The 27,343-nt window shown below is 52.1% G+C and overlaps 1 protein-coding gene and 1 long non-coding RNA gene across 3 annotated transcripts; both read left to right on the forward strand.

Moving 5' to 3' along the window:
* The first annotated feature begins 275 nt into the window (after positions 1-275).
* On the forward strand, positions 276-12,875 carry RCN1 (reticulocalbin 1). Of its 2 annotated transcripts, none has more exons than XM_070624613.1 (6): positions 276-701; positions 4,911-5,104; positions 6,115-6,293; positions 8,005-8,065; positions 10,657-10,856; positions 11,754-12,875. In XM_070624613.1, exons 1-6 carry the CDS (start codon positions 457-459, stop codon positions 11,859-11,861), a joined length of 987 nt encoding a protein of 328 aa, XP_070480714.1. In that variant the 5' UTR covers positions 276-456; the 3' UTR covers positions 11,862-12,875. The 2 variants fall into 2 exon arrangements, with proteins under 2 accessions (XP_070480714.1, XP_070480715.1); XM_070624614.1 differs by lacking the exon at positions 276-701 and adding an exon at positions 2,313-3,639.
* A 4,752-nt stretch (positions 12,876-17,627) lies between these two features.
* On the forward strand, positions 17,628-19,405 carry LOC139084031 (uncharacterized). The gene is made up of 2 exons (XR_011541321.1): positions 17,628-17,763; positions 18,420-19,405. It is a non-coding gene; the product is annotated as an uncharacterized lncRNA (long non-coding RNA).
* Positions 19,406-27,343: the final 7,938 nt, after the last annotated feature.

Raw genomic sequence — 27,343 nt, forward strand, 5'->3', positions numbered from 1 at the left:
GGGGCTGAGACTCGGGCTCCCGGCTGGAAGTCGGGGAGGGGCGGCGCCTCCGTCCTTTCAGTTCTGCGGAGCTGGGAGAAGGGAGGGGACTTCACCCCGCACATCTGTTGCTTGACAAAGAACTTCCCGGTTCCCGTGGGCCCTCCAGTCCCAGCCCGCGCCCGGCCCGCCCTCCGGAGATGCGCGGAGGGGCCGCGCCAACCCGAGGCGCGCCCCCCACCCAGGCCGGCGACGTGGCTGCGCGGCCGGCCTCCCCCGCGGCCGGCGGCCAATGGGCGCGTGAGGGGCCCCGGAGCCGCCCGCCCGGAGCCGCCCGCCCGGAGCCGCCCGCGCTCTGCCCTCCCCTCCCGGTGCAGGCCCGGGCGTCCCCGCTGCTGCCCGCGCCCCGAGCCGCTGCCCCGCGCCCCCTCCTCGAGCCCCGGCCCCGCGGCCCCTCCTCCGAGCCCCGGCCCGGCCATGGCGCGCCTTGGCCCCGCGCTCCTGCCGGCGCTGCTGCTGCTGCTGCTGCTGCTGTGGCCGCGCGCGCTGCGGGCCAAGCCCACGGTGCGCAAGGAGCGCGTGGTGCGGCCCGACTCGGAGCTGGGCGAGCGGCCGCCCGAGGACAACCGGAGCTTCCAGTACGACCACGAGGCCTTCCTGGGCAAGGAGGACTCCAAGACCTTCGACCAGCTCAGCTCGGAGGAGAGCAAGGACCGGCTGGGGTGAGGCCGCGCGGGGGGCGCAGGGGCCCGCGGACTCGCGTGGAGGCGAGAACGTGGCGGCCGCGGCGGCCAGGACCGGAGGGCGCGCCCTCCCTGCGTTGGCCCCAGAAGGAAGGGGGAGTGGACAAAGAGGAATTTGTCCACGGTGGCTTTCTGGCGACATGAGCTCTTCCCCACACCCAGAATTCCCAGACAGGAGGGCCGAGACCCTGCTAAGGTCTCTAGGATGAACTTAAGTGGATGAAAGTCCAGAGGAAAGGCAAAGGAGAGGCTGGATTCCTGGCCTGGGTCCCCGGCCCAGCTGGGGTTCTTGCCTTCTGCCAAGTCGCCCCGTAAATCTGAAGTAGGGATGTAACATTTCTGTTGTTGAGAAGGGAGGGGCATTCGGGGGTAGGGGATGGGGGTGGAAATGGAAACTGGTCACCGCTTGTCTCCAGGGGTGTCTGCAGAGGCGCCCAGCCCCCTGGCAACTGAGGGAACTGAGGGCAGAGCTGGCGGGTGGCGTGGGGTGCATCGTGAATGTCACTGTGGAAGGCAGCTGAGTCAGAAACCAAACCGGGGAAAGAAAACTTTGGTACACCTCAGTGCACCCTCTCCTCGGCCCTGGGAGGCACTCGGGGCATTGTGCAAAGGCCTCTGGAAACCCTTCCATGGAGCCAGCGGGGCCCACATGGAGGCGGGCTGGGGAGGGGCCCATAGCCCTGCCTGCTGGGCACCAGGCCCCGGGGTGTCCAGCTACATAAAAAAGTGCGCAGCCATCCCTGTGTGATGGGCTGCCACGGGCAACGTAGTGGGTCAGAGTAGGAGGCTAAATTACGCGTATTGTGCAGGTGCACCATCTGCCATTCTCATAAAAAGGTCTTTGAACTTCAAAGTCACCTCCAAACAATCACCTTTTATTTTGCAGAGAAGCACTTTCTCTTCTGTTTGGGACTCGACCGTGGGGGCCATGGAGGGGTCAGTCTGTCTATTGCTTTGAGGCCCTTGGAGGCTGGTTTATTCTGGGACCCTGAGTGGCAGCGCTTTGCAGCATTCTCACCTGGGAGAAGCAGGAGAGGTTTTGGGGTTTGCAGAAGGGAAGTCTGTATTTGCAGTCCTAGAGATTCCAGGGTCATGCCTTTGTCGTGACCAGTGAGCCTAGAGGTGACAGCAAGTGCTGATGGACTTGGCCTGGCTTTGATCCTTGTACAAACACCTTAACTTCATTCACGTGTTCATGTGACAAACATTTGAACGGCTGCTGTGCGCCAGCCTGGCATTAGATACCCAGCAGGTGTGCGGGGCCTCAGGGCACTTACAGTCAAATGTGGAGGAGAGAGACACAGGCAGACACTATGCACAGTTGCTGTGAAGGTAGCTGTAGAGACCGCAGTGAGCACATCCAGGAGAAGGAGCCCCCCAGGCTTCAGGTGGGAAAGAGGGGCTGGAGGCTTGGGGTGTCATCTGATCAGGGCTTGGGGATGACTTGGAGTTGCCGGGTGTAAAGCAGGGAAGGCAGTCCTGGCAAGAACAGCCCGCTCACAAGGGTTTTGCAACCTGTCCTGGGCACAGGGGGTGTTGGGACAGTAAAGGGGTGTCTGACAGTGTTGGGAAGAAGTAGGAGGTGGGAGTGGAGGGGATACCAAGGGCAGAGCAGGAGGGACCTCTGAGAAGTGGAGATTAGATGTTATCCTGACGTGGCTGAAATGTCATCATCCGCAAAAGCTTGTGGGGAAAGTCTGACTGGCAGTGGGGTGGAGGACATAGCTGAGGCACGAGAGGGAGACCGGGCGCCCATGGCGATGAGTGCCTGAACCAGGCACGGCCGGTCCGACGGCAGGAGGGGTGAGGCCAGACATGAGGAGGGTAGAGACGTGGCAGTGCTTGCTTGGGACTCAGCGAGGGTGGGGAGAGGGGGGAGGAGTCAGGGTGACGTCTGGGTCTCTGGCCTGAGCCACCAATGGGTGGTGGACACACCGCTCACCCGTCAGGTAAGTGGGGCTAGAGTCTGGGGTGGGGGCAGAGGGCTGGAGGTGATGGGTGCAATGTGGGATGGGGCATGAGAAGCCGCCTCTATCCACAGCTTCTGGTGCAACAGCCCCTCCAAATCAGGGCTGCTGAGGGAGGAGCATGGCCGTATCCGGGCAACCCTGTCACCACCGCCTGACCACAGGTCCTGAAAACGTGATGGCTTCCAGGCCCCTGAAGACACCTCTGCCAGAGGGCTGCAGAGTGGGGACCCTAGGCCACACATAGTCACACACGTGCCACTCGGTCTTAGAAAAAGTGTACGTTACTTGCCAACGTTTAAAATCTGAGTGGTTTCAGTACAGACCACGTTCTTGTTTCCCTTGACCCCTGAGGACCATTGCCCCCCGGGGCAGTCCTTGGCAAGCGAGTTGGCAGCCCCAGGGGTGGCAGGCAGGGACGTCCCGTTGCCCGGCTCTGCTGGAGGCTTTGTCACTTCTGTCCTTTCCAGCTGTTTGTTGAGTGCTCCATCCCCCTGTGATCTGGGTTGTCGTCCCGAGGGAGGCAAGGCCCCTTCTCCCCTTGGTTCCTCGCAACATGCCTGGTAGAGTAGGGGCTCGAGTTCACAGTCAGGGAAACCGAGCCTCAGCGGGCTGAGGACAGATCCAGGGGTTCCAAGGACAGTGTTCGCTTCATCCACCTCTTGGCTGCCTTTCCCAGTAGCTTACTTCTGAGAGTTTCGAAGAGGGTACGATCTTATTTATTCTTCTGACAACTCTTTGTTAAGTTACTGTGTGTCGAGCTGAGCTATGTCCCGGGTGTCTGTTTGGATGGATTAGATGCTATCCTTTCCACAAAAGAAGGTTGTACACCACCTGGCGTCCTTAGGTCTCTGCTGGTTTGAGATTCTGTTGCTTGACTGGCTTTGGAGAACCAATGGGCGTGTCACCGCTGTGTCCCCAGGACTGGAGCAGTGCTTGGCACGTAGTAGGTAGGCTGAACACTACGCGGTGTTGAAAGAATTCTGCTGTGTCTGGCTGTGATTTCCTGAAATGAAGCCTGAAGATGCTTGAGGTTCAGTCTTTCAGTCTAGAGATCTCTTAAAATTACAAATGAAGGGACACATTAAAGCTCTTAGTAATGTCCACACTTGCCAGGGAAAGAGGAGTTTGGGCTGTGCAGGTTCAGGAGGGAGATAGAGACATAAGTACTAATGAATTCATTTCCCATTTCTAATTAATCAAAGAGTAACTTCCAATTAGAACTTCTGAAAGTTTTACCACTGAGTTGATACCATTCCAGCCCAAAGTGAAGAAACAAGTCCCTAACTAGCCAGTATGTCCTCATCCCAGGTAAATGGACTACCGGCTAAAACTTCTTAAACACTGGAATAGCTGGTGGGTGTTTTCGAAGTTCCCTACAGGGATGGCGTCCCTAGCTTGGGACCCTCTGCCTAGAGATGGACCCACCCTGAGGTTTGCTCTGGACCAGGCCTTGGGGCACCTCAGTGGGGTCCAGTGGGAAATCGCTGGGACCTGGGCCAGCAGAGCAGCAGACAGCAGTGGACACAGGAATCGTCCCTGTGCGAGCCAGGCCTGTGCTGCCCAGCTCATCTTGCAGAGGCCCTGTGCAGTCGAGGCTTTTGCATCCCCAACATTTTATGTGTTGTCCAACAAGATCTAGTCCCCTCCCGTTTCAAGTCTTGGAGTCCAAGGTGATGAGCTTTTTTTTTTTAAAAAAAAAACAAACAAAGAACTTACTTGTCTTTCGGTTTACATAGAATTTCCCATTTTTTGCCTCGGACCCAGAGCCAGAGGACATGGGTTCTTGCTCCAGTTGTACCAAACACCAGCTGTGTGGTCTTGGAAAAGTCACCCGGTTTCTCTTGGCCTCCGTTTGCATTACTCTAGAATGAGGGAGTTGGACCACATCAGGGGAGACTGCCAGCATTCGTTGTACACGTCAGCCCTAATCAGTTGGTAGGGTCCACCCGCAGAGCCCAGTGTTGAAAACAATCCCAAGGCCACGTCTGGGTTTATCAGGACGGAGGGGAATGCTCCACTAGTCGTGCCTGCCATTCGCCCTGGCGGGGAAGGCATACCATCCTTGGAAAAGATAAATGTTAAGATCCTTTCCGGCACCATCGGATCAGTGATTTTATTTCAATTGTTAATGCATTTTTGATTCTGCAAGTGTTTGATCTTTTTCTGGATCAGGATCACACAAGCCTTAATAATAGTCTTGTGGGTTTTTTTACTACAGGAAGATTGTTGATCGAATCGACAATGATGGGGACGGCTTTGTCACCACTGAAGAGCTGAAAACCTGGATCAAACGGGTACAAAAAAGATACATCTATGATAATGTCGCCAAAGTCTGGAAGGATTATGATCGGGACAAAGACGATAAAATTTCCTGGGAAGAGTACAAACAAGCCACCTACGGCTACTACCTGGGTAAGAGGGGCTGTGGGAGCTGTGGCACGGTGGGGCGCATGATGAGCTTCTCGCAGGAGACTCTGCCCTCTTGTCATATCCACCCCCCCCAGGGAGATGTCACAGCATCTCCCCAAAGATGCAGAACCCAAAGGGTAGACCCTGCCCTTGTGACATCCTGCTCTACTTATGCTGAGTGAAGCCATAGGTGGTGAGTAGTGCACGAGTCGAGGGTCTAATGGAAATGACTTGGGTTGCTGCCCAGCCTGAGCTCACCATCTCAGAGGCACGCAAGAGAACAAAGCAGAGGGGAAGCATGTCTGTGGTACGGTTTCTAAATGCTGTCAAGTTTCAGGTAGCAAGGACTGAGTGGGCAGGAGCAGTCAAGGAAGGCTTCCTGGTAGAGGGTGGTTTGGAAGCTGGGCCCTGAAAAATGGATATGTATTTGGAGAGAGAGAGACAGGTGGGGCAGAGGGTCAGCCGGAGGGCAGAGAGGCAGCAGTGCATCTGGCAGTGGGCAGAGTTTGGATGTAAGACGTGCTCGTTTGGGGCCATCATGGAGGGGTGTGTGCAGAGCCCAGGGTGCAGACCCACTGGGCACATGGCGGAGCCAGCAAGGAGACAGGTCTGCAGAGAGCTGAGGTTGCACACTTTCAGAGCCAGATGAAGGGAGATCTTGAAAGCCAGGCAGCAACATTGAGAGAAAATGTCGTGGGTACTGGGGAGCCTCTGCGTGTTCTGGACCCAAGAGTGACAGGTGAAAGCAGGTTCTGCAAAGAGAAGTATGACCTTGGGATGGTCTCGGCCTGTGCTCTCAACCACCTGCAGCAGTGCCCTGATGAGCCATTAGGGTCTGGACTGTGGGGTGAAGGGACAGACGCCAGAGGCTGTCTGCAATAAAATGTTTCCTAGAACATGATGGGTCAGGACCGTTGTCGCTCGTGTACCGTTTGGACGTGAAGGATGAGTGATCTGGAGGGAAAGCTCTTCCTTAGCAGCCCTGTCTGAACGTTTCTGCACATACCCTGCAGGAAACCCGGCAGAGTTTCAGGATAGTTCAGACCATCACACCTTTAAAAAGATGCTGCCACGCGACGAGAGGAGGTTCAAGGCTGCAGACCGCGACGGTGACCAGACGGCCACGCGGGAGGAGTTCACGGCCTTCCTGCACCCTGAGGAGTTTGAGCACATGAAGGAAATTGTGGTTCTGGTAAGACGGAGAGCCTGGCCTTGAAAAGACTGAGACGAAAGCTATGTCAGTCTTGTCCCTTCTTCCAGAGAGAGAACGTTCCTCAGCCTGAGGGGACTTGGAGAAGGGCCCTGGCATGGAATGTATTGGAACACCTGTCGACCTGGTAAACTAGTCAGGGCAGGCCAGCTGCTGTGACAAAGAGCCCCATCCTAGCCATTTAATGCAACCAGAGCTTATTTCTTGCCTAGACCAAGGCCGGTGAAGATGGCCCCATCAGGTGAATTCTCCAGGTGGTTTTCCAGTGCTGGCAGCCCCCTCAGGTCACTCCATTTTGTACTCTGCTGTCCTGTGGGTTCAAGATCATCCTAGCACAACCAGCTGGTAGACAAAGGAAAGGAGAGGGGCGTGAGGAGAAGGCACCATCTCCCTTTCCTGTCCTGGCCAGGAATGCACCGTCCCTTCCTTTGACATTCCATGGGCTCCCCCTGAACTGATGAGGCAGGAAGTACAGTTGAGGTGTGAGCCCCGAAAGAGCGGATGGGCTCAGTGGGCCACTGGCTAGTCTCTATCCCATTTTTCAGCTTTGAGGGAACTAGAAAAAGACTGAAGTGGAATGCGCTGGGTTGTTGAGCCACATGGATACTTGAAGGAAAACCTTGGCTGGGAAGGACACACCCCTTAGGGCTGGGTGTTCGCAGGGTGATGGCTCAGACCCTGGGCTTTACGGGATGTCTGTGCTCCTGAGGCCTCTGAGTGAGCTTGCTTTCCACAGGGTCTCGTAGATCCCGAATGTCTTCATTTTCCACAACAATAAAATAAATGCCATCATCTATTTCCGGGGAGATATCCCAAGCCAGTTCCAGCTGCTTCCATGCTGGGAGACAAGTGGCCGAACCTTTGTTTATAATCAGCCTGGACTATTTATCCAGTTGTCCAGTTGGTGGATGGGTCCACTCTTGTCTCATGCTTCGGCCTCATGACCCCCATGACCCTAAGGATTGGGCAGTGGCTCTAAGAATCATTTCTCTTTACCACCCAACATGCATTTAGTGCTAGCTAATTTGCAGAGGATGATGAAGATGGGGAATTATCCACAAGAGGATTGCGTGCCTCTGGACTGGCTCTTGGCTCTCGGGGTGGCTATTTTCTTCAACCCAGGATGCCTTTGAGTCACTGCAACAATGGACAGTAAACTCATTTAATTATTCACGCAAGCGAAAAACCTGATTAAGAAGTCAGGTGTACTAAATACAGAACATAATATGTTCAAAAGTCAGATATACTTTTATTTACTTTAATTGCTGACTTTTTCATATTTTTCTGATACCAGCTCAGTGTTCGTAGTCCAGTTGGCTCTGGAATCCATGTTTGTGATTACCTCTAGTCTACTGGTTCTCAGGCTGGGTTCCTCACGGTACCCAGGGGGTGGTTTGGGGGGATGGTGGAGGTGGTGGCCTGTCAGGGCTTCCAGGCAGAATCAGAGCCTCTGGACTTAAGGTATATTTTCATTTGAAGAGAGTGTTCTTCGCATAAAATTGTGGGGTCGGGGAGGAGGGCTGGCTACTGCCTGTTGTTTACAGATAAGACACAAATGCCCAGGGAGGAAAGGAGAGGAGCCAGGAGTCAGCGGGGCCTTCAGCCATAAAAGCCAAAGGGGGCAGCGGCTGCGTCTCAGATGTATGTAGAGCATAGAGCCATCCTGGATTCTCTTTTCTCCTTTGCTCCCCAGGAAACTCTGGAGGACATCGACAAGAACGGGGACGGGTTTGTGGATCAGGACGAGTACATTGGTGAGCGCAGCCCGAGCCTTGCTCAGCTGTCCCGACTGGGCCACACTCCTCCACCCGCGTGTCTGACTGCTCTCCCCAGACTTCTCTCTTAGCAACAGCTGCAAGTGTGCAGGTGTCACTCCGTGACCTGGGGGGAGGGGCTTGTCCCAACACCCTAGCGGTGCCGTGTCCGGGGGGGTGTTGTTAGGCCTCGTTCAGTGGAGGAAGAAGAGGGTGTCCAGCCCTCGGCCCTGGCTCTGCTGGGTGCCCCCATCACGCTGTCTCGTTTCACCTTTGCACAACGGGATTGGGGACCCCACAGATACACAGTGAGGCTGGAGCAGGCACTCCTGGGAAAGACTAAAGCCTGGCCGTGGGTCAGCAGGGCCTGGTGGCTCTGAGGACGCAGCCGTGGTCCGCGGTACTGTTTATATGCGCAGAAAGGCCTTCCCTCCTGAAGAGGTGAAGCCTGTGATGTGCATCTCGTGCCTCTGGTTTTGATCCTCTCTCTGGGAGTCCCATACCTGGCAGTTTGTTCTGTGGGGCTCCACCTAACAGCAAGAGGAGTGTTTGCAGGTCCTGAGCACCGGCTGAATGACGGCTCAGCTTAATGCACCTGGGCTGCTGGTTCCAGCCTGCCCTGCAGCCGGTAGCCCTCGGAGCGCAAAGGCCCGGAGCAGGCAACATGGAAATTTCCATTTGACCCTCAGGGCTGCCCCTTTGGGGCTTTGGCACACAGCTCCAACTGCAGGCTGCCTGCTCACGACACCTCTTCCCAAGCCTCAATGACGTAAGCTGGAAAATCATTTGAGGGTGGGATACACATGATTTTTGTACACGTATTTAATATGGGCAGTTAATTTCCTTTCCACGTAGAACCAGCGCCCACGTGGCCATCAGTCTCTGTCTGTGACTGTGTTTCTTTGCCACCCACACACAAGAACAAGTGCCTTCAGTTATGAAGAGCAGAGTTTCTCCAGTCGTTAGAAATTGTATTTTCTCTGTAGGGCCGAGTGCTGTTCTCCGTTCATCTGTGGGAACAGTAATTAAGGGGTCCCTGTAGAATAAAGACACTGGCAGCCCCTCCCCAGCACAGGCAGCAGGCCCTCCTCTTGCCTGCTGCGGGAGGGAAGCCGCAGAGCCATGGACGTCTGCCCTTGACTATGCAGGTAGAATCAGACGGACAGAGAAGGCCGACGGATCAGACAGGCAGTGGGTGCTTTTGAGGAGATGTGCATGCTCCTCCTGGCCCTCCTGACTTCTGCCTTGAAATGTGCAGTCGGGGCCAACTCTTGGGGTGGCTTTGCCTGAAAGAAGCATTCCATTCCTCACCCTGGGCGGAGTGGGAGGTGGGGGCGTCGTGCTTGAGAAGAGAACTCTGAGCGACTTGCAGTCAGAGAGGCCCGAGGTATGGACTGTCCAAGAAGTGACTTCATTTACGGGGAGCCTTCTCTTCAGGCAGGGACGAGAGGAAGAGCAGTGGTGGTGTGGCACAGTTGGAAGAGCACTGGAGTCGGGAGTCCGGGCTTCTCCACCTACTGGCCATGTGGCCCTGGGAGCCATATGACCATGATAAGCCCTGGTTTCCTCATCTGTAAAGAGGGGTACCAGCGCCCATGCTTGCAGGGCTGCATGAAGCTCAGGTTGACCAGTGTGCCAGTGTGACGGCCATTTCTTACAGTGCTGACATCAGGTGTGGGTCCATCCTGCCGCTGAATCAAGGGTCTTGCTCTCCTTTACCTACGTTTGCCGCCTGCCCCTGCACCACCTGACGTTTCCAAGCTGTACTTCCCTTAGAGAGAAGCTGCCCACAGGGTCTCTCCCTTTTCCGAGAAGATGGGTTGACTCGGCCAACAGTGCGCACACCCTGCCTTCTTTCCTCTCCCTGCCATTTAGCAAAACAAGGACAATGATCGTGTAGAATTGTAAGGGTGGAATAAAATGAAATGTGGGAGAGCCCTTTGGAAATGATCTAAACAACAGTTGTAATACACGGAGGTATCAGCCGTGGGTGGGGGCAGATTCCTATGCAGCTCGAGCCCACGCTCACCCTGGGCCCTGGGTGGGGCTCTGCCTCCGTGTTTTCATCTGTAAGGTGGGGTTCTAATAACACCTGCTTCGGAGGACTGTTAGGAGAACCACGGGAACAGATGCATGTGGAGTACTTGGGGCGCATCTGGACCCTCGAAGGTAGAAGGTGCTGGTGCTGATACTGGCTTTCACCACATGGTGCCAGCTCGGGTTGTGTAAGGCTTTCACAGACAGCGCCCCATTTGACCTTCATAATAACCCCGTGGTTTATGAATCACCTCCATTTACAGACAAGGCAACTCAAGACTCAGTCACACTGAGCTAAGTAACTTAGTCCCAGGCAACGAACGAGCTCCACGGCCAGGATTCATCTTCTGGCTCCTGAGCTCAGCTCTTTCTGCTCCTCAGAGCGGCCTTCGCAGTGGACCGGTCACTGCATGGCCGTCCCCAGGAACCGCCCACCAGATGTTTGGGTTGGGTCTCTTGATTGGTCCTCCCCCTCCCCAAACTCCAGAGGCCGAGTTTCTCTGACCATCACCTTCCCACTTGTCTCCATAACCGAGAACCGCCTTCCCTTCCAGCGGATATGTTTTCCCACGAGGAGAATGGCCCTGAGCCAGACTGGGTTTTGTCAGAACGGGAGCAGTTCACTGAATTCCGGGATCTGAACAAGGACGGGAAGTTGGACAAAGATGAGATTCGCCACTGGATCCTCCCCCAGGACTATGACCACGCGCAGGCCGAGGCCAGGCACCTGGTGTACGAGTCAGATAAGAACAAGGTATTGCACGCTCTTCTGGAATCGTTCCTTGAAGGGAGATGTTCTCCATGAGATCCGGTCTGTTTGCGTCTTTGGGGATAGCACTGGCAGGGCGGCCACGTGTGTCCTTGTGACTTCTCTTGTTCCTGCCCTGCGTTAGAGACCTTACACTTGAGCCAGTGCGGTGATGACCCACGGCGAGCTCATTAGGCCCAGACTTTCCCGGGCCTGTGGGAAGTCTGCTGTGGGCCACACACTTACATCCACTCCCATCTCCCAGGATTGCAGAACCCGTGACTTTGTTTGCTGTGGGCAGGGCCTGGGTGTAAGAAATACACCCTGTGTTGCCCTAGGATGAGCGTATCCCTCCATTCCTTCAGTCAGCAGATATTTACCAAACATCCGTGAGGGGTCAGGCAGAAGGAAGCCCAGCCCGTTAAACACAGGCCCCCTCAGGGGAGCTCACACTGCTGGATCTGACGCCCAGCTCTTCAACAGCTATTGATAAATATCCAAATGAACAGATTAACGAGATTTAGAAAGAAGTCCTGCCTCTTCCCGTTTTGATCACTGCTCCAAATTCTTGGAAGACAGTCAAGTTTTGCAGTCAGGCCATAAAAGGGGAGTGGCATTCTTTGAGGCCCATTTTGGGAATGGCAGCACCGCCTGTAGACATCACTGGAGTCCAGCTTCTGCATTCCTTGGGGACTGACCGATACATTTTAGCACAATGCTTGTAGCAGAAGGCTGCTCCAGGCTGGGGTTTGGCAGGGCAGTAATGGTAGATGCAGGAGGGATCCAGCAGCTTCTTAATTATTAAGTGGAGGATTTTCAGTGTTGCAAACCATGGCCGTGAGCTTCGTGCTGAACCGTCGCTAGGTGCCGGAGCCTCCGTGACAGCCCTTTCCTCTCCTGCAGGATGAGAAGCTGACTAAAGAGGAGATACTCGAGAACTGGAACATGTTTGTCGGAAGCCAAGCCACCAACTATGGGGAGGACCTCACCAAGAACCACGACGAGCTCTGATGCCGCCGCTGCCGCGGGGCGGACTGTCACGGCTTCCCGCGCTCCCTCGCGAGGTGGCAGCAGTTCTCACATTTCAGCACCTGTGTCCCCCAAAACGAGTTTATCACCTCAGATTGGGGTTAAGATTGTTTCTCACTCAATCTTTACTGGAAAATAGTCATCTCTATTGTTTCAGTAAGATTTCTCTCAAAACACATGAAAATCTTGGTAAATTGCAGGGCTCTATGGGGATACATTGCTAAAACATGATTTTTTAGTTTTTTCCATTAAATTTAAACTGAAGAGGAACAAAAGTGGAAAAGCACTGTTATTCAGACGTTGGGGGGCAGCATATGGAGTGACTGTTTTAACTGCAGACTTTTTACGTCTGCCACTGTAGAGTAGTTGGTGAGGGGAAATTCTGATCGAGCTGCAGTGGTGTCATCCTAGTAGCCTTATTTCAGAGCAAGTCTATTACTTCAGATTCTTCTTTCTTGACTTTGTACTCTGAGCTGTTAGTGTAAATGGTATATAAAACCTCTGTGCATTTTTCTGTATGGACCTGCTAATGTGCACAACAGATCCACATCTTTATTTTTTTTTGTTTTTACAATAAGAAGCAATCAAGAAAGATAATGTGAAAAACAAAGGAATTTTAGAAGTAGGGCAAAGATGAGTGTCAGGCATTTGAAGAACTATAGGAAAATGGTAAACACTATTACACTTGAGAAAATTTTCTTGACATGCAAGTGATTCACTTTGAAAAAGTGAGTAGAAATACAATCTGTTCCTTGCTGATCACTGTTTGGAACGAGGGAGTGGGACCCAGGGAAGCCGGCCTCGTGGAGTGCCACAGCCCCTTGCATGCACCCTGGTGACCCCACTGCTCAGACCTGCCCGGGGCCTGCGCACACATGGAATCAGGACAGAGCGATGTTCCAAGCCATTGGCTGGACTGGAAGAATGCTTTTACAGGTTGAAATTCCACCTTATAAGTAGAAAGTGAAGGAAATAAAGGATCCCGCTGCGGATTTCCCACTGTGTCCTGTGCTGTGCAACTTCACCTGTGCTGCGGCATTATCATTCACATGGCAGTAAATAGTGCGTGGGATTACACAGGTAAGATTACAGAGGTTCTGGGCTTTCAAAATCCAATTATTAGAATGTTCAGAATGTCCTTGTATTTACATATTTAATAAATATACTTCCTTCCTTCTAGATGCTAGTTAGGGGACCTGCAGGTCATTCTAACTGTAAGATCTTTCTGAGATAGATTTCCTTTGGAAGAAAATCCAGAAATACCCAGGCCTGCGAGGCCCTGAGGCCCTGGTGCCTTCTGCTTCATCACCTCCCACGTCGCAGCCTCACTGACTCTTTCTGGTCCTTGAACACACCACCTTCATTCGTAGATTGGACCCTCTACACATAATGTCCCCTCAGATTCAGAACACCCGTCTTCCACATCCTCGGGTAACTTGGCTAGAGCCCCTCAGTGCAGCCTTCCAGACCCCACCCCTTACAGGAGCCTCCATTTGAGCCCCTACCCCTCTTTGTTTTCTTCTTGGTACGGATTACCATTTGTATTGGTTCCCTAGGGCTGACATTCAGATCACCACAAAGTAAGTGGCTCAAAGCAGAAACTACTCTCAGTTCTAGAGGCCAGAGCTTGAAATCCAGGTGTCATCAGGGCCGTGCTCCCTCGGGAGACTGCTGGGGAGGATCCTTCCTTTGCTTCTCCAGCTTCTGGTGGCTCCAAGCCTTCCTTGACTGTGTCTGCATCCCTCCAGTCTCTGCTGCCATCTTACGGCCTCTTCTTCCTCTCTGTGTGTCTCATAAGGATGCTTGGGGCCACCTGGATGATCCAGGAGACTCTCATCTCGAGATCCTTAATTACATCTGTGAAGATCATTTTTCCAAGTAAGGTCACATTCGTAAGTTTCAGAGGTTAGGAGGTAGACATATCTTGGGGAGCAGCAACCAACTGCACCGTTTGACGTCATCTTGTTTGTCTGTTGGGACTCCTCCCCTAGCCAGAATATAAGCTCTGTGGGAGCAGCAGTCTGGTCTGCCTTTGCTGTTTCCCAGGACCGACAGCAGCAGAGCCTCTCCTACGATAAGACTGTGCGATCATCTGCTGAGTGGACCAGAGCTTCTTAGCTTTAATCAAAGAGAAAATTCCTTACGAAGAAAGAATCCTGTAAAATAGCTAACCTTTGCTGAATGAGAAGTCAGGGATCTGGCGAAGATTCCACAGTGGTTAGACGGCGGGGCCAGAACTCGGTTCCAGGTGTCCCTGGCTTCCGTCTTGGCTGTTTAGCACAACGTTCTGCTGCCCCAGATCTTGAACCTGACGTGTTCCTTTATTTCTTTGCTCATGCATGGCATGGGGTTACGTGGTTAGGGAATGAGAAGAACTCTTCTTACCTAGAAATAGGCTGACACCTATTTTTAAGCAATGAAAACCCGTCCTTTAAAAGTGAGAAAATCGCATCATGTAACCTAATTATACACATAACACTTTTAAAAGGTGCTAACATTATTTTTCCCCCAAAAGAACACTGGTTGATTTATTGAGTTGCACATAGTAAGATGTTAAATGTATTCTGAGCCCTAAGTTTTTCAAGTCATTGCACATAAGAAGAGAACCCTCAAAGAGACTAGTGCTTCTGGGGCTGAATTTAACACTATTTAAGGAAAGAAAACCTCAGCTTGGGGCCGTAACTGTTAGCATGGTGATGTGAAAAGGCTTAGGTTCCTAATAGGGTCTGACTGTTTCAGGGAAAACATATTTTGTTTCTAGGTAACATTTCAAGTCTGATTATGAATAAATGCTACAAAATTGATCTGTAATGGGAAATACTGTAATGTCACAAAGCATTATTTATATGCTTAATGTGACTGAAAGCATTAATTGCTAGGAGCCAAAATCTGTCCAAGCAAAACACGAACACACATGTTGTACCTCTTGTCTCTTACTGTAGGTTTTCAAATGAATTCGAGTGTAACAAAAGCGTAGTTAGAAAGCCAGCAACACCTGGAGGTTGTCTTCACCCGCTCGGGTGATCGTAGTCGCTGCTTGTTACAAAGGCGGATCGTGTCTGCTCAGAAGTGCCCAGCAAACCGTCTACACGGCTACTTGTTAGCAGCTCAGCGAGAACACCTCTCAGACTGACGTGGTGAATGGCTGGCTGGACTGTTTTTAAGTTTTTCTGGATTTCTTTTGCCACCTTTATAACAAAATCCGGTTCCCTCCAAGTCCACGCGTCTGAGATTTGGTGCTCTCAGAACGAGTATAGTGCTAGACTTCCGCACCAAGAACCCCCAGTGCCGTAAAGCTCGCTCTCTGGCTCACAATGAAGGGTTAAAAATGTGAGCCGTGGGACAACTGTGTCATCAGCTCTTGCATTCATGAGATTTACATGAACTTGGAGCTGTCCCCAGGACTCCACCTGCACTCCCAGCTCTGGTCGGTTGCGGGGTGCAAGGCTGGGATCCCAACATCCCGGGGCTTCGAGTACCTCTGTAGTCTTCCCGTGGAAGGTAGAGCAGAGTCCAGGCTCGGCTGAGGCACAGGAGAGGGGGACGTGAGCACTGGTCACTTTCCACTCAAGGTGTTCGTGCCGTGGAAGCACATAAGCATCTCCTGTCATCCACATAGATACTAACAGCTGTGTGCCGGGCATGATGCCGAGGACTTACAGCCATCTCCCATGTAACCTCACAACGACACCGCAAAGCTGGTGCTTGTAGGAAAGGGGATGAGCTGGGTTGTGCTGCAGTGACAAACAGCCCCGTCATCTCAGTGGTTTAAAGCCACAGTGGGTTCATTTTTGCTTTTGCAGAGTCTGCTGTGGTTCTGGGCTATTGTCCACAATGGCTGTGGTGTGGGGGCCCAGGAGTACATCCCCACATCGCCCATGCTCACCTTCGTTGGTGAGAGCAAGTCACAGGGCCCCCTGGGCCTTCACAGGAGCAGGAGGTGCTGCTCAGGCGGGCCAGCGGGAATATGGGAGCAGCACAGCTGGGGGCCGTGGGAACAGCACTGTTCTTCCCACTTTACAGATGAGGGAAAGCCCACAGCTCAGAGAGCAGATGACTACCCAGATGACAGTGCAGACCAGGACGCCCTCTTCATGAGTACCTCCCCAAGTCCAGGGCAACTGTCCTGCCTACTTTGGGATTTAGAAGAACCCTCTGTGCTCCTCCTCAGGTGGGATTTCCTCCTGGGAGGAGGGGTCGAAAGCATTCTGCCCACTCAGAGCCGCAACCTCTGCCTCTAGATCATGCTGCAAGGCCCTGTGGCACCCCAGATTCCCGGCCCCCAAACCCTGAGCCTCTTCCAGAGCCTGCGTGTGCCCGCGGGTGGATCTGCCAAAGGGCAGACAAAGCCACAGACGTGCACCATCCAGGCCCAAAGGATCCGAGGAGCAGCTGGGGACTCAGTGTGAACATGCAGCTGCGGCATCCACAACGTGACCATGTGGCCCCTTGGTAGCAAGAAACATGGTGGAGGGGCCCATGGACCATTTTCCATTCTAACTGCCACCCGGGGCCCACAAGTATCAGGGGTGAGCCAGCACTTGCTGAGACAGCCAAGACTGTCCCAGGAAAACTGGAACATGGGGTCCCCTATTTAACACTGGTAGATCCAGGAGACACATCCAGGCCTAATGGAGGACCCCAGCCCCTGATCAGCCACAATGTTGGCTCCAAGATAAAACGTTCTAGGTGAAACTACCACCAATATTACTACTATTTAAAAAATTTGTGGCAAAGAATGGTGGGATCAGAAACTCAGCACCAGGGGACGCCATGCAGAGTCGGTGCATGGAAAGATGCAACCAAAGTGGCTGGACTGAGTTCTACTTCTGCTGCAAAAGACCTCTGTGGTCTCGGCAACCACCTCCTGGAGGGCCTATTATCACAGCACAGTGGGGACAGTTGTCGTGATGAAGGCCACCTCCTCCTGGAGAGCCTGTTCTCATGGCACAGTGGGGATAGTTGTCATGATGGCGGCCACCTCCTCCTGGAGAGCCTGTTCTCACGGCACAGTGGGGACAGTTGTCGTGATGAAGGCCACCTCCTCCTGGAGGGCCTGTTCTCACGGCACGGTGGGGACAGTGGTCATGATGAAGGCCACCTCCTCCTGGAGAGCCTGTTCTCATGGCACAGTGCGGACAGTGGTCGTGATGAAGGCCACCTCCTCCTGGAGAGCCTGTTCTCACGGCACAGTGGGGACAGTGGTCGTGATGAAGGCCACCTCCTCCTGGAGAGCCTGTTCTCACGGCACAGTGGGCATTGTAGTCATGATAATGATTCTCTCTTCACAGGTGTTTTGCAGATAATGGGACACAATCACATGCAAGTTCTTAAGGGACTCAAGAATGTGACATTAGTGATTTCTCTGTGTTGTCCCTACTGCGAGTCATATGCCAGAGGTCAGACAGATCAATGCCTATAAAACCAGGCTGCTGGTTGATAGTCCTTCTGAGTTTTAGAACTATTGTGTTAACTATTTTTAAAACTTCACAATGGATCTACTATGACGTGAAACTGAATGGATTAAATGACAAAGGTGTAGCACTTAGCAGTGTATTAATCATGGTGACACTATTCCTAAGCTATTTATATGTGACTGGGATTTGGAACTAAATACAAAAAAAGCAGATTGAGAGTCCCCAAACATTCAGTAAACATTCAGGGTCCCCACTGTAAAGGTCACTGGGGGTCATGTTTCCAGCAGAGGGAGACTGAGGCCCAGAGAGATAAGCGGTGTTTCCGTCACAGGCCTGGGGTGGAGGCAGAAGCAGATGGCTTCCTTGAGTCCAGCTCAGCATCCTCCTCTGAGGACGGCAACAGGAGCCCCTTTTCCGGGAGAGAATGAGGATGAACTAAGGAACGCGCAGCGCTTTGTGGTCAGCTGGTAAGTGGTGGCCATTTTATTATTACACCAAAGCAAGGTCCTCACATGTTTTGGCATCAACAATTTTATTATTCATGGTTATTTTTAGACTTCAACCCATGGCATTAGTGACTGATGGAGGTTGTAGATTTATCAGAAAATCATCAAAGTGTGTTTGTTGTTTTAAAGAAAGAAAGATGGTTTTTGTAAGTCCACATGTTTAAGAGAAAAGAGGTCATGCGATTGTTAACTGTCAGAAGCTGAGGACACTTAATGTCACATCAGATGAGGGAACCCAACCCACGGCAAGTATGTGCTGTGCTGCGAAGATCAGAGTTGAAGAAAGATGCGCGTGGAGAGCACACCTGGGCACTGGAGGGTCAGAGGACGCTCCAGCTGAGGCTGTCAGCCTGGGCCTGGGCCCTCCACTCCGCGGAGCTCCTGCCCTGGTCCCTCACAGGAGCGGCGCTGGCGGGCTCTCTGGCGGCACGTGGGCTCTGGAGACTGTGTGGGAAGCACTTTTTCCTGGGCTTGATGCAAGGAGATGCTCAGTCCATCGAGCTGGTTGAGTCTGACATATATCCTTTAGGAATTGACAGTCATTTAAAGGTAAAAATATATGCTAAGGAACCAAAAGAAATCCTTTAGCAAATAATCTAAAACTTTATGTCAGACAGGCGCAGTTCCAAGTACAGAGGATTCGCGCTGAAGCTGGCTTGTCGGCCTTGAGGCCCCTCCGGAAGTCTTCGAGAGGCCCGTTGGCTTGCTGGTGGCTCGACCCACAAGGACACAGACAGAAGACTGGGGTACAAGCGACAACATCAAAATGCGCCAGCTCGGGGCGGCCAGAGAGAGCGTCACTGAGGTCCCAGCGGTCTGCCGCAGGTGGCTCCTCGGCGGGCTCAGGTGGAAGGAAGCCGGGTGGTGACAACGCAGGAGGGACCGACCTTCTCCAAGCAGAGAGGCCACGGGACCTGGGGAAAGCCGCCATGCGTGTGGAGGCTGCACCACCTGGTCACCAGGGACCCCACCAGGGGAAGTGAGCAAGTCATGCGCAGACCGCGGTGCCCAGGTTAGACCACGGCACCTGCTCCATGTCACGGTGTTTCGGCGGCAGAGGGCTCCAGCTTCAACGGGCCTCGAATCAAATCCGCGCTCTGCCACTCACGAGCTGAGTTCCCTTGGGCAACTGACCTTCCCTGTGCCTCGATTCACACAACAATATAATGTTCATAACCCTAGTACCTACCTCATAGGCTGACGTGCGGATTAAGTGATGATGAGCATTTAATGCAAGATTCCGTTTAATATTTTAACAGTTCCCAGACATAGACAGTCTTCGCTAAACATCAGCTATTGTTAATATTATTGTGTCCATCTTATCCTTGTGTCTTATGGTAAAAAGCCAGGTACTTTTGTATTAACTTGGAAGAGAAAACTCACTTAGTAGAGATAGTTATTGTATCTCTTATCTCTGCTCTTAGATTGCAATCTGTTTAAGGACAGTGGCTGTGTCTTAATTTTTGTTTGTTGACTAGAAATGAGGTTGCACTTGTGATAAATCTGGAGGTTGAACAGAACTGGAAATAAAAAGCATAAAGCTGAGTTACAGCCTCTCCCCTCCTCCCGCCTAAGAGGCCCACTTACGATTTAAACATTCTAATCACATTGTCTTGTTGTCCTGTTTTCTTGAGAAAATTAAGACAATGTGAGAATTCACTGTGCGGGAACAAGGGGATTGTATACAGGTTTGCTACAAAGCTGGCCACTGAATTACGCTCACGAAAGAAGCTACGAGTCTCCAGCTGGGGGGGTGCACCATGACACCTGTGGCTCTGACCACAGATGTCGCCCACCGTGACATGAGACACCTGCATTTCCTGACGTGGAAAGCTGTTCAGTGGAAAGGATCAGGCTACAGAACGTGCCACTTGATCCCGTTTGTTATACAAGACATCTGGTTAATGTACTCAGTGCCTAGAAAAAACTTTGAAAGGATGGACTCCAAAGGCTTCCATAATTATCTAGCAGTGGAATTTGAGCTCATCTTTTTCTTCTTTTTGCTTGTATGAATTTTCCAGAATGAACATGATTTGCCTTTGAAATAAGAAAAAATGTTGTCTTTCAAAATGTCAGAACATGAATTTCATTTTTTAAAAAGCCCTGGGGAGATGAGCAGGCTGGTTAACAAGTCTCTGCCTGCCGTTGGGCCCCTGCCACTGGCTGCCCTCCCCGGGCTTCCTCGAGAACACAGCCCAGAGACGGAAGAGGGAAGAAAAGCTGTGCGCTTCCACATGACCCCGAGACCCAGCGAGAACCAGGCTCTCCCTTGGCATCTCCCATGCGTGTCTGTGCCACTGCTCCCCTCATTCGCTGCCACCTCATCCTTCTTTCCAGGCACTGACAGGAAAGAGAGCCTCTTCCCACGGGGAGAGCAGCATCTCGTGAGCTCCCTGGATCCCAGCCCAGCTGTGCACCCTTAAATAATTGACACGGAGGCCTTCTTTCCAGCAATGCCGTCCGTCCAGGAGCACCTGGTAGCCAGGGCCATGCTGGGCGCTTTGAATTTTGTATTCTGTCTTCAAAACACCCCTGCAAGGTGGGTCTTATTTTCCCAGTTTCACAGGAAAGAAGGTAAAGTGGGAAGGCTGAAATTTCCCAAAGGCACACATGCACTGAGTGGTGGCTCTCTGGGCTCCAAGTTCACGTTTTCTCCCCATTCTGGCTTCTTAGGTGGTGAAGCCAGAACCTCCATTTTACTGCAGTGGATGAACTGCGTTTCCTTAAGTGTCTCTGTGACCTTGAGAATGACCTTTTCTCTAGGTGTTGTGTTTGGATAATAGACCTCCTATTTACAACTTCTTAACCCAATCTGATTTGGCTGGCGGTGGCAACAGGGCACTCAGTGAGAAGTTTTTCCATTGTTTCATTTTTTTCAGGTTTTAATTTTTATCAGAGTTCGTACACATGTACTTACTCTGAAAAGTCAAGTCGTTCCTCAAGCCTTGTTACGAAAGTAGTTGTTCTCCGGCTACTCATTCCTCTGGTTCTCGTCTCTGTCGGGAAGTTCTTGGAGGGCCAGCCCTGATGGCCTAGTGGTTAGACTTTGGCGGGCTCGGCTTCAGCGGCCTGGGTTGGTTCCTGGGTGTGGAACCACATCACCCGTCTGTCAGTAGCCGTGCTGTGGTGGCAGCTCACATAGAAGAACTAGAAGGACCCAAACTAGAATATACAACCACGCACTGGGGCTTTGGGGACAAAACAAAAAGAGAGAGGGGGAAAGATTGGCAACAGATGTTAGCTCAGGCAAGTCTTTCCCTGCAAAAAAAAAAAAAAAAATCACAAAAACTGCAATTCAGTAATGCGGATGTCCAGTTCTCAGCTGCCTGTACATTATGCTGTTGCTTCAGAAAAAGTTCTTGGAATGACTTCGGCCCTCCACAACCTGCACAGCACACCTGCTCTTTGCTGGACGCGGGTTACAGCCCTGAGTAAGAGAGACCTCTCAGTATGGGGTGGGGTGATGTGCCCTCTCGCCCCGTCTTTGCAGGGGGAAGGGGCTGGTTGTGTTTCTTCTGGTTCCTCTTCCTCTTTCTTCGTCTCATCTCAATTTCTTCCTCTCCTCGGCAGACATTTACTGTGCACCACTCTGCTCCAAGCGCATGCCAGGCATGGAAGAGAGGCTGTGGACACGCTGGACGTGACAGCCCCTGCCCTCGAGCAGCCTGGGTCTAGAGAGGATGCAGCCAGGACGCAGTGTGGGGAAAGCCAGGGGCTCCGCAAGCTCTTGGCAGGGCCTGACTTGGTCTTTGGTGTCAGGGAAGACCTGAGAGAAATGAGGACAATGCAGGGACTACTCAAGTGAACCTGGACGGCATACGTGGGGGCCCAGAGACAGCAGGGCACATCCCAGAGGCAACACAAGCCCTGGGGGCTGGACACAGGCTGCCAGAGAGGGATGGGGCCAGACTAGGGAGGGTCTTGCAGAGGAGCCTGGATTTGAGCCGGGGCACTGGGAAGCCGACACGTGAGTTGCACACAGCGAAGAGGCAAGACCAAACCTGTTGAGTAAAACGGGAATCATGGCTTTGATTGAACAATGGGTTAGACAGAAACAACAATGTCTGCAGGAGACTAATTAGGCAACTACACGGTCCTGCAAAGATGCTGGTGACTTGGATGAGGGACGTGACAGTGGAGATGGAGAAAGGTAGATGGAATCTGGAGAGATTTTGCATGAGGTCTGAAGACAAATCAGAATAAAAGAGACAGAAGAGCCCAGGAGGACTCGCGGTCTGGTGGAGGGGGACGGAGAGGAGAGGCTGCGGGGAAGGTGGGGGAAGCCAGGGGCTCCGGTGGGAGGAGGTGGAGTCGAGGAGCCTGAGGGGCTCTGAGGAGACTCCCCCCCCCCCGTGGTAATGACATCATTACTAGCATTTATTAGCCTCCACTACATGCCAGGCCTCTAATTAAGTACATAACCGAATTGTCTCTCCAAGAGGCGTCTGGGTCTGATGCTGAGAAAGAGGCCTGGGCTGGAGACAGGAGGGGAGAGACCGACCTAGACTGAAGTTGGGGTCCAAGCAGACATCGTAACGGGTTGAGGCTGGCTGGTGTCGGACACCCGGGTGTGGGGGGCCCAGGCAGCTGGAAAGCAAGGGCCCAGTGTGACCCCACAAATGCAGACTTCTAAAACGGCCATGCAGACTGCTTAAACTCGCCTGAGGCCTGCCTGAGTTTGTCTTTCTGGCCCAGCTGTGACCTCCGGGAGAGGAAGGGATCTGCTAGGGGATAAGACAGGAGGGGTGAGCGTAGCCCAGGGTTTCAGCCCCACACACGAGAAACTGGCTTTGAATAAGCCCCCACCTGATGATTTCTTAGGATGCAACAAGCGAGTGAGGAAGCATCTGGTTCTGATGCTGCCTGATCACTGTGTGAGGTAAATGCCTTCTCGTCCCCCAGGGAGTGAACTTTAGAACAAAGGGGTGTTCGAGTCGGAAGACCCCTCGGGGCTCATCTAGCACGGGTCCTCCTACACTGTGTGGATCAGAATCCCCTGGGGAGCCTGCGGAACGCCCTCCCAGACCCTGAGTCAGTCTGCAGGGGTCCCGGCGTCCTGGTGGAGCAGGCTCCCGGGGACTCTGACGCACACAGCCAGCTCGGGAGGTGCTCCTCCAGCGCTGCCCCCTCAGTAAGGAAATAGCCAGAAGGATGAAGTGAGTTGCAAGCCACCAGAAAGAGGCAGGATCTGTCTACACTCCATGGTCATTCAGCCCCTTCGGCCAGGTCCATTAACATCCGCACCTGAGCCTGGTCCAACCTTGGGGACCCGTTGGTCTCAGGCATTCATGGCTCAGAAGCAGACCAGCAACGCTCACGATCTCACCCTGACTTTGCACCCAAATCCAACAGCTGGGTACAGTCTGGCCTTACTCCCCTCTCCCCAGGCTCCCACCTCCCTGCTTGGGCCTGTCACTGGGCCCTGTCACGGTGCTCCCCGGGCCCTGAGTGCCTCTGCAGCAGGAGGTGTGTGCACAGGAGCGGCACAGTGGCCCTGGGACCGGCAAGGACTGGACCCCATTGTGTCCCAGGGGCTGGAGAGAAGCTCCTGTCAGATGCTTGGAGGCCCCTGGGCATGCGGCACAGACACACCTTTCAGAGGGGGAGGCTATTTTTGTCACTCACCATAAATAGCACAGGGTGGGCACAGCATGTGGTTGGCCTGGTCGACCTGGAATGCCAGGGCAGGATCTGGCAGCACATCCGTCCCCACACTCCCCAAAACTAAGAATAAGCGCCAGCTTGGCAGCGTGACCCCAGGACTGCGCTGAGTCTCCAGAAGGCCCCACGAGCTGCCAGCAGGAACCCCGGCCTGGGGGCTGCACGGGCCTGCCTGGGGGCCAGGAGATTCTGTGGTTCCTAGGAGGAATGCATAGGTTTAGAACATAGTCCTGGGGAGAAGAGACCTTAAACCGAGTAAGACTAGGTGACGCACTCTGTGAGTCTTCACACAGATGTGCATCCTCAGTCAAGCCTGTCTGGCTGTTGCCTCACAGAACGATTCTGGTCTAACTGAAATTAATTGCATGCAAGTCCCCTAGCCGTGTCCACTGATGTCGGCCTGCAGTGTAGACACAGGGTAAGAGCTGAAGTCATCAGGCCTGGGTCTGAATCGTGGCCCTGCTGCTGTGTGACTTCAATGAGTCAGCATCCTGGAGCCTCGGTTTCTCATCTCTAAAACGGAGGTGATACCACAGACCTGACGGGACTTCTGTGACAATTAAATAAGTAAGCCACGTTTTACATGTCCTGCCTGATTTCTGGAACTTAAAGATCTTTGTTGTTAGTTTGTTTTTTGAATTTTATAAATAGTTTTGGTCTCTATGGGTAGAGACTTACATTCGTCTTTGGGCCAAACTTTTCCTTTATTTTGGGAAGACTCCTTGTGTCAGGACCCTGGTGACCAAACGGGGTGTGGACACTGGTGACCTCACAGACGACTGTGGACAAAGGCCACCGTACTATGCCTTCAGGGGGCTTGAAGAGCAGTGGACACGAGAACAAGGTGAGCAGAGCAGAAAGAAGGGGACGGGGAGGCACGGTGAAAGCTACACCTCAGGAACTTCAAGGAAGAACTAAGGGACGCTTCGAGGGAAGAGCGGGCAGTCCAGCAACTGAGGCAGGGCAAGTCTGAGCCAATGTAATTGCATAGTAAATACGATAGAATCTAACTAGTGTTTACTGCATCGTCTTAACAGACAGGAATTTACTCAAGAGGGACAATGGAAGTTTCGCCTGGTCCCTTTGAGGCAATGATGCAAGCAGACCAATTTGTGGAGCTAAGACCGTGTCAGCAGAAACTGGTGAATCCGTCCAGACTGCATCCAGTTTTGCTAACTTAACCTCATCGCCGGCTCCGGTGCTGATGCGGCGGCTGTGAGGGGGTCTCTTCTCTGGCAGCGCTGACACCGAATCCACGAGAGACTGCAATGGTGCATCAGTACAAACAGGCTAAGTGCTCTCAGGAGAGGGCCCTGGTTGTGTGAGACACCACGACAGGGGAGCCTGACCCGACAGAGCAGGGGGAGCCCAGTGAGGCGCTGTGGCTGGACAGAGGAGCAGCTCCCAGATATTCGAGAGGGGGCTTAAAGGACCCTCCCTGGGCCTTCCTGGCTGGTTTCACCTCTCAAAGGTCAGCATTTGATAGTAAAGTGCTTACAGACAGAGCAGCAGCCTCACCAGCCCCTCTCCTCTCCGAGGCTGTTGGTGAAACCAGGTTCCGCACGGTGACCCCACACCCTTGGCTCCAGGGCCGTTTCTCCCATTACCCACCGCTCTGCACGGCTGCGCCTGTGACCGCGTCCCACTCTCTCTGAGTATAACTTTAGGTCCAGGTTCTTCAAGTACTTCAAGAGGAATATTCTTCCAAACCCAAGAGAAATGACCACACAGACAAACAAATTTAGCTGCAAACTTTTAAGCTGATTTGCTCCCAAAAGGGATGGGAGGCAGTTAAGATAAAAATGGGAAGAACCTCACATTTTGAACGATCATGACCTGAAGAATACTGAGTTTTTCCTTTGGTTACTTTCATGTTGCTTTTTAGCACATTTTGGCTTAGGTAACAAGAAAGATTTCTTAGAACTTACGCTCAGCAAGATGTGAGGCTGGGCAAGCATCTACACAAGCCTTTACCCCATGCCAGGTTTCTTGTGCCAGCTGACAATATAAAAAATAAAAATGGCCTTTATAAACCAGGTTGCCTGTCTCCACACACGAGAAGCTAATACAATGAGCTGGCAATAGCTCACATCAGGAAAACGCGCAGCCCCAGACAGCTGCAGCTCGCTGCGACTGCAGCTTCCCAAGTGCGTGAGCTGGGTCTCCAAAGTGAGCAAAACTAATGCAAATGATCTGTGTCAGAGCAGAAGCATTTCTTTGCAACAGTGTTGTCCCAGGAAGTTCATTCCGGTAAATCAGTGTCAAAATGACAAGAAGCTCCAACACGTCTCAGGAGGCACAATGCGTAACGAGCAGACGTCTCCAAATCTGTGCTCAGAAACTGAGTGTTAAAGGGTCTGATGAAGAATTCAAGACCAAAAAGTGAAGGACGAGAAACAAATTCATTAAAACATTTTGAATAAAAGTAAGATGACCGTGACATTATGCTCAATTAACAGGAAAACGCAGTCTTAAAGGGTAAACATGGCAGACGATGATCTGATTTTTTCGGACGTCCAGAAATGGAACAGACGTTAGAGAGGACGCTGAGAGGAACTCAGTCTGCCGCGCTTTCTGCTTCTGCTGGAGCCGTTCTCCGAGTGAGCGGTGTCAGAGAGCGTCCTCTGGAGAGGACGATTCGGTCTTTCCAGCCCTCAGAAGTAAGCAGCCAGGGACCCAGCCCTCACTCCTGGGCCTGTGAGAAGGTGGGAGCGGAAGTTTAGGAAGTGGGGGAAGCAGTGAGGTCCCTGACATCCAGCATCGTTCAGTCACTTACGGAAAATTCCAGGAGACGCTGAGCAGCAGCTTAAACACCTATTTTAATTTGACCAGAAAACACTTAAAACCGTGGAGAACAATCTAGAATCCCAGATACACCAGAAACAACTCCCTGAGAGCTTTGTATCCAGAGAAGGTGAAGTTGGGGAGACGGAGGATGGAGGACACGCGTTTTTCTTTTTTAATCTCCACAGCGTGATGTCGGAAGTTGAAAGAACTTTGAGCTTCTGCTCCAGAAAGGGGTGACTAACGACAGCAGGTACCCCAGCTCGGAGGGTCCCCAACATCAGCCCATGCACATGGGTGGCTTTAAAGCTTTTTTGTCACTTGTTTCTTCGTGATTTTTAAATAATTAATTTTTATTACATAGTTAATGCATGCACGCTGTAGAAAAAGTAGAAAATATAGATAAACAAAAAGTAGAAAATTTAAATTACCCTTTGTTCCACAACTCAGAGATAACCAGAATTAACATTTTGGCACACATCTTTCCAGACTGTTTTTTAGAAAAGGAGATTTTTGTTTTGTTCTGAATAAAATGGAGATCATACCCCAACTTGCTCTCTTGAATCAATGATATATTTTAAACTTGTTTCCATGCCAATAAATATATTTCTTATCATTATTGTTATTGACTGCCAAGTATGTCCTTGTACGGATGAGAAACATTTATTGAATCAATCCCAAAGCAATTTAAAGTTTTTTTTAATTTCAAAATACTTTCAAACTTACTGGAAAGTCTGCAAGAATAGTACAAAGGGCTCCTGTATTTCTTTTATATGGAGTCATCATCTTTAACGTGTTGCCATGTGTCTGTCATCACTAACTTTTACTTCTGAACTGCTTGAAGCTGTGCACACCACGCCACCCTTCCCTCAGTAGTTCAGTGTGTATTTATTAAAAACGACAGTCTCCTCCACAACCACAGTCCAGTCATCCAAGTCAGGAAATTTGACACAGGTCTGATCTGCGGCTTATAGTCCAAGTTGTCCCAATAAGCTGTTTTATCTAAAAAATGAAGGAAAAGAGAACAAAGAAGCTTCTTTTTCCCAGAGGGTCTCACCCAGGATCATGTGGACGTTCAGTTGCCACCCTCGAATCT

The sequence above is a fragment of the Equus przewalskii genome, chromosome 6 (assembly GCF_037783145.1).
Source record: "Equus przewalskii isolate Varuska chromosome 6, EquPr2, whole genome shotgun sequence".
Taxonomy (NCBI): Eukaryota; Metazoa; Chordata; class Mammalia; order Perissodactyla; family Equidae; genus Equus; species Equus przewalskii.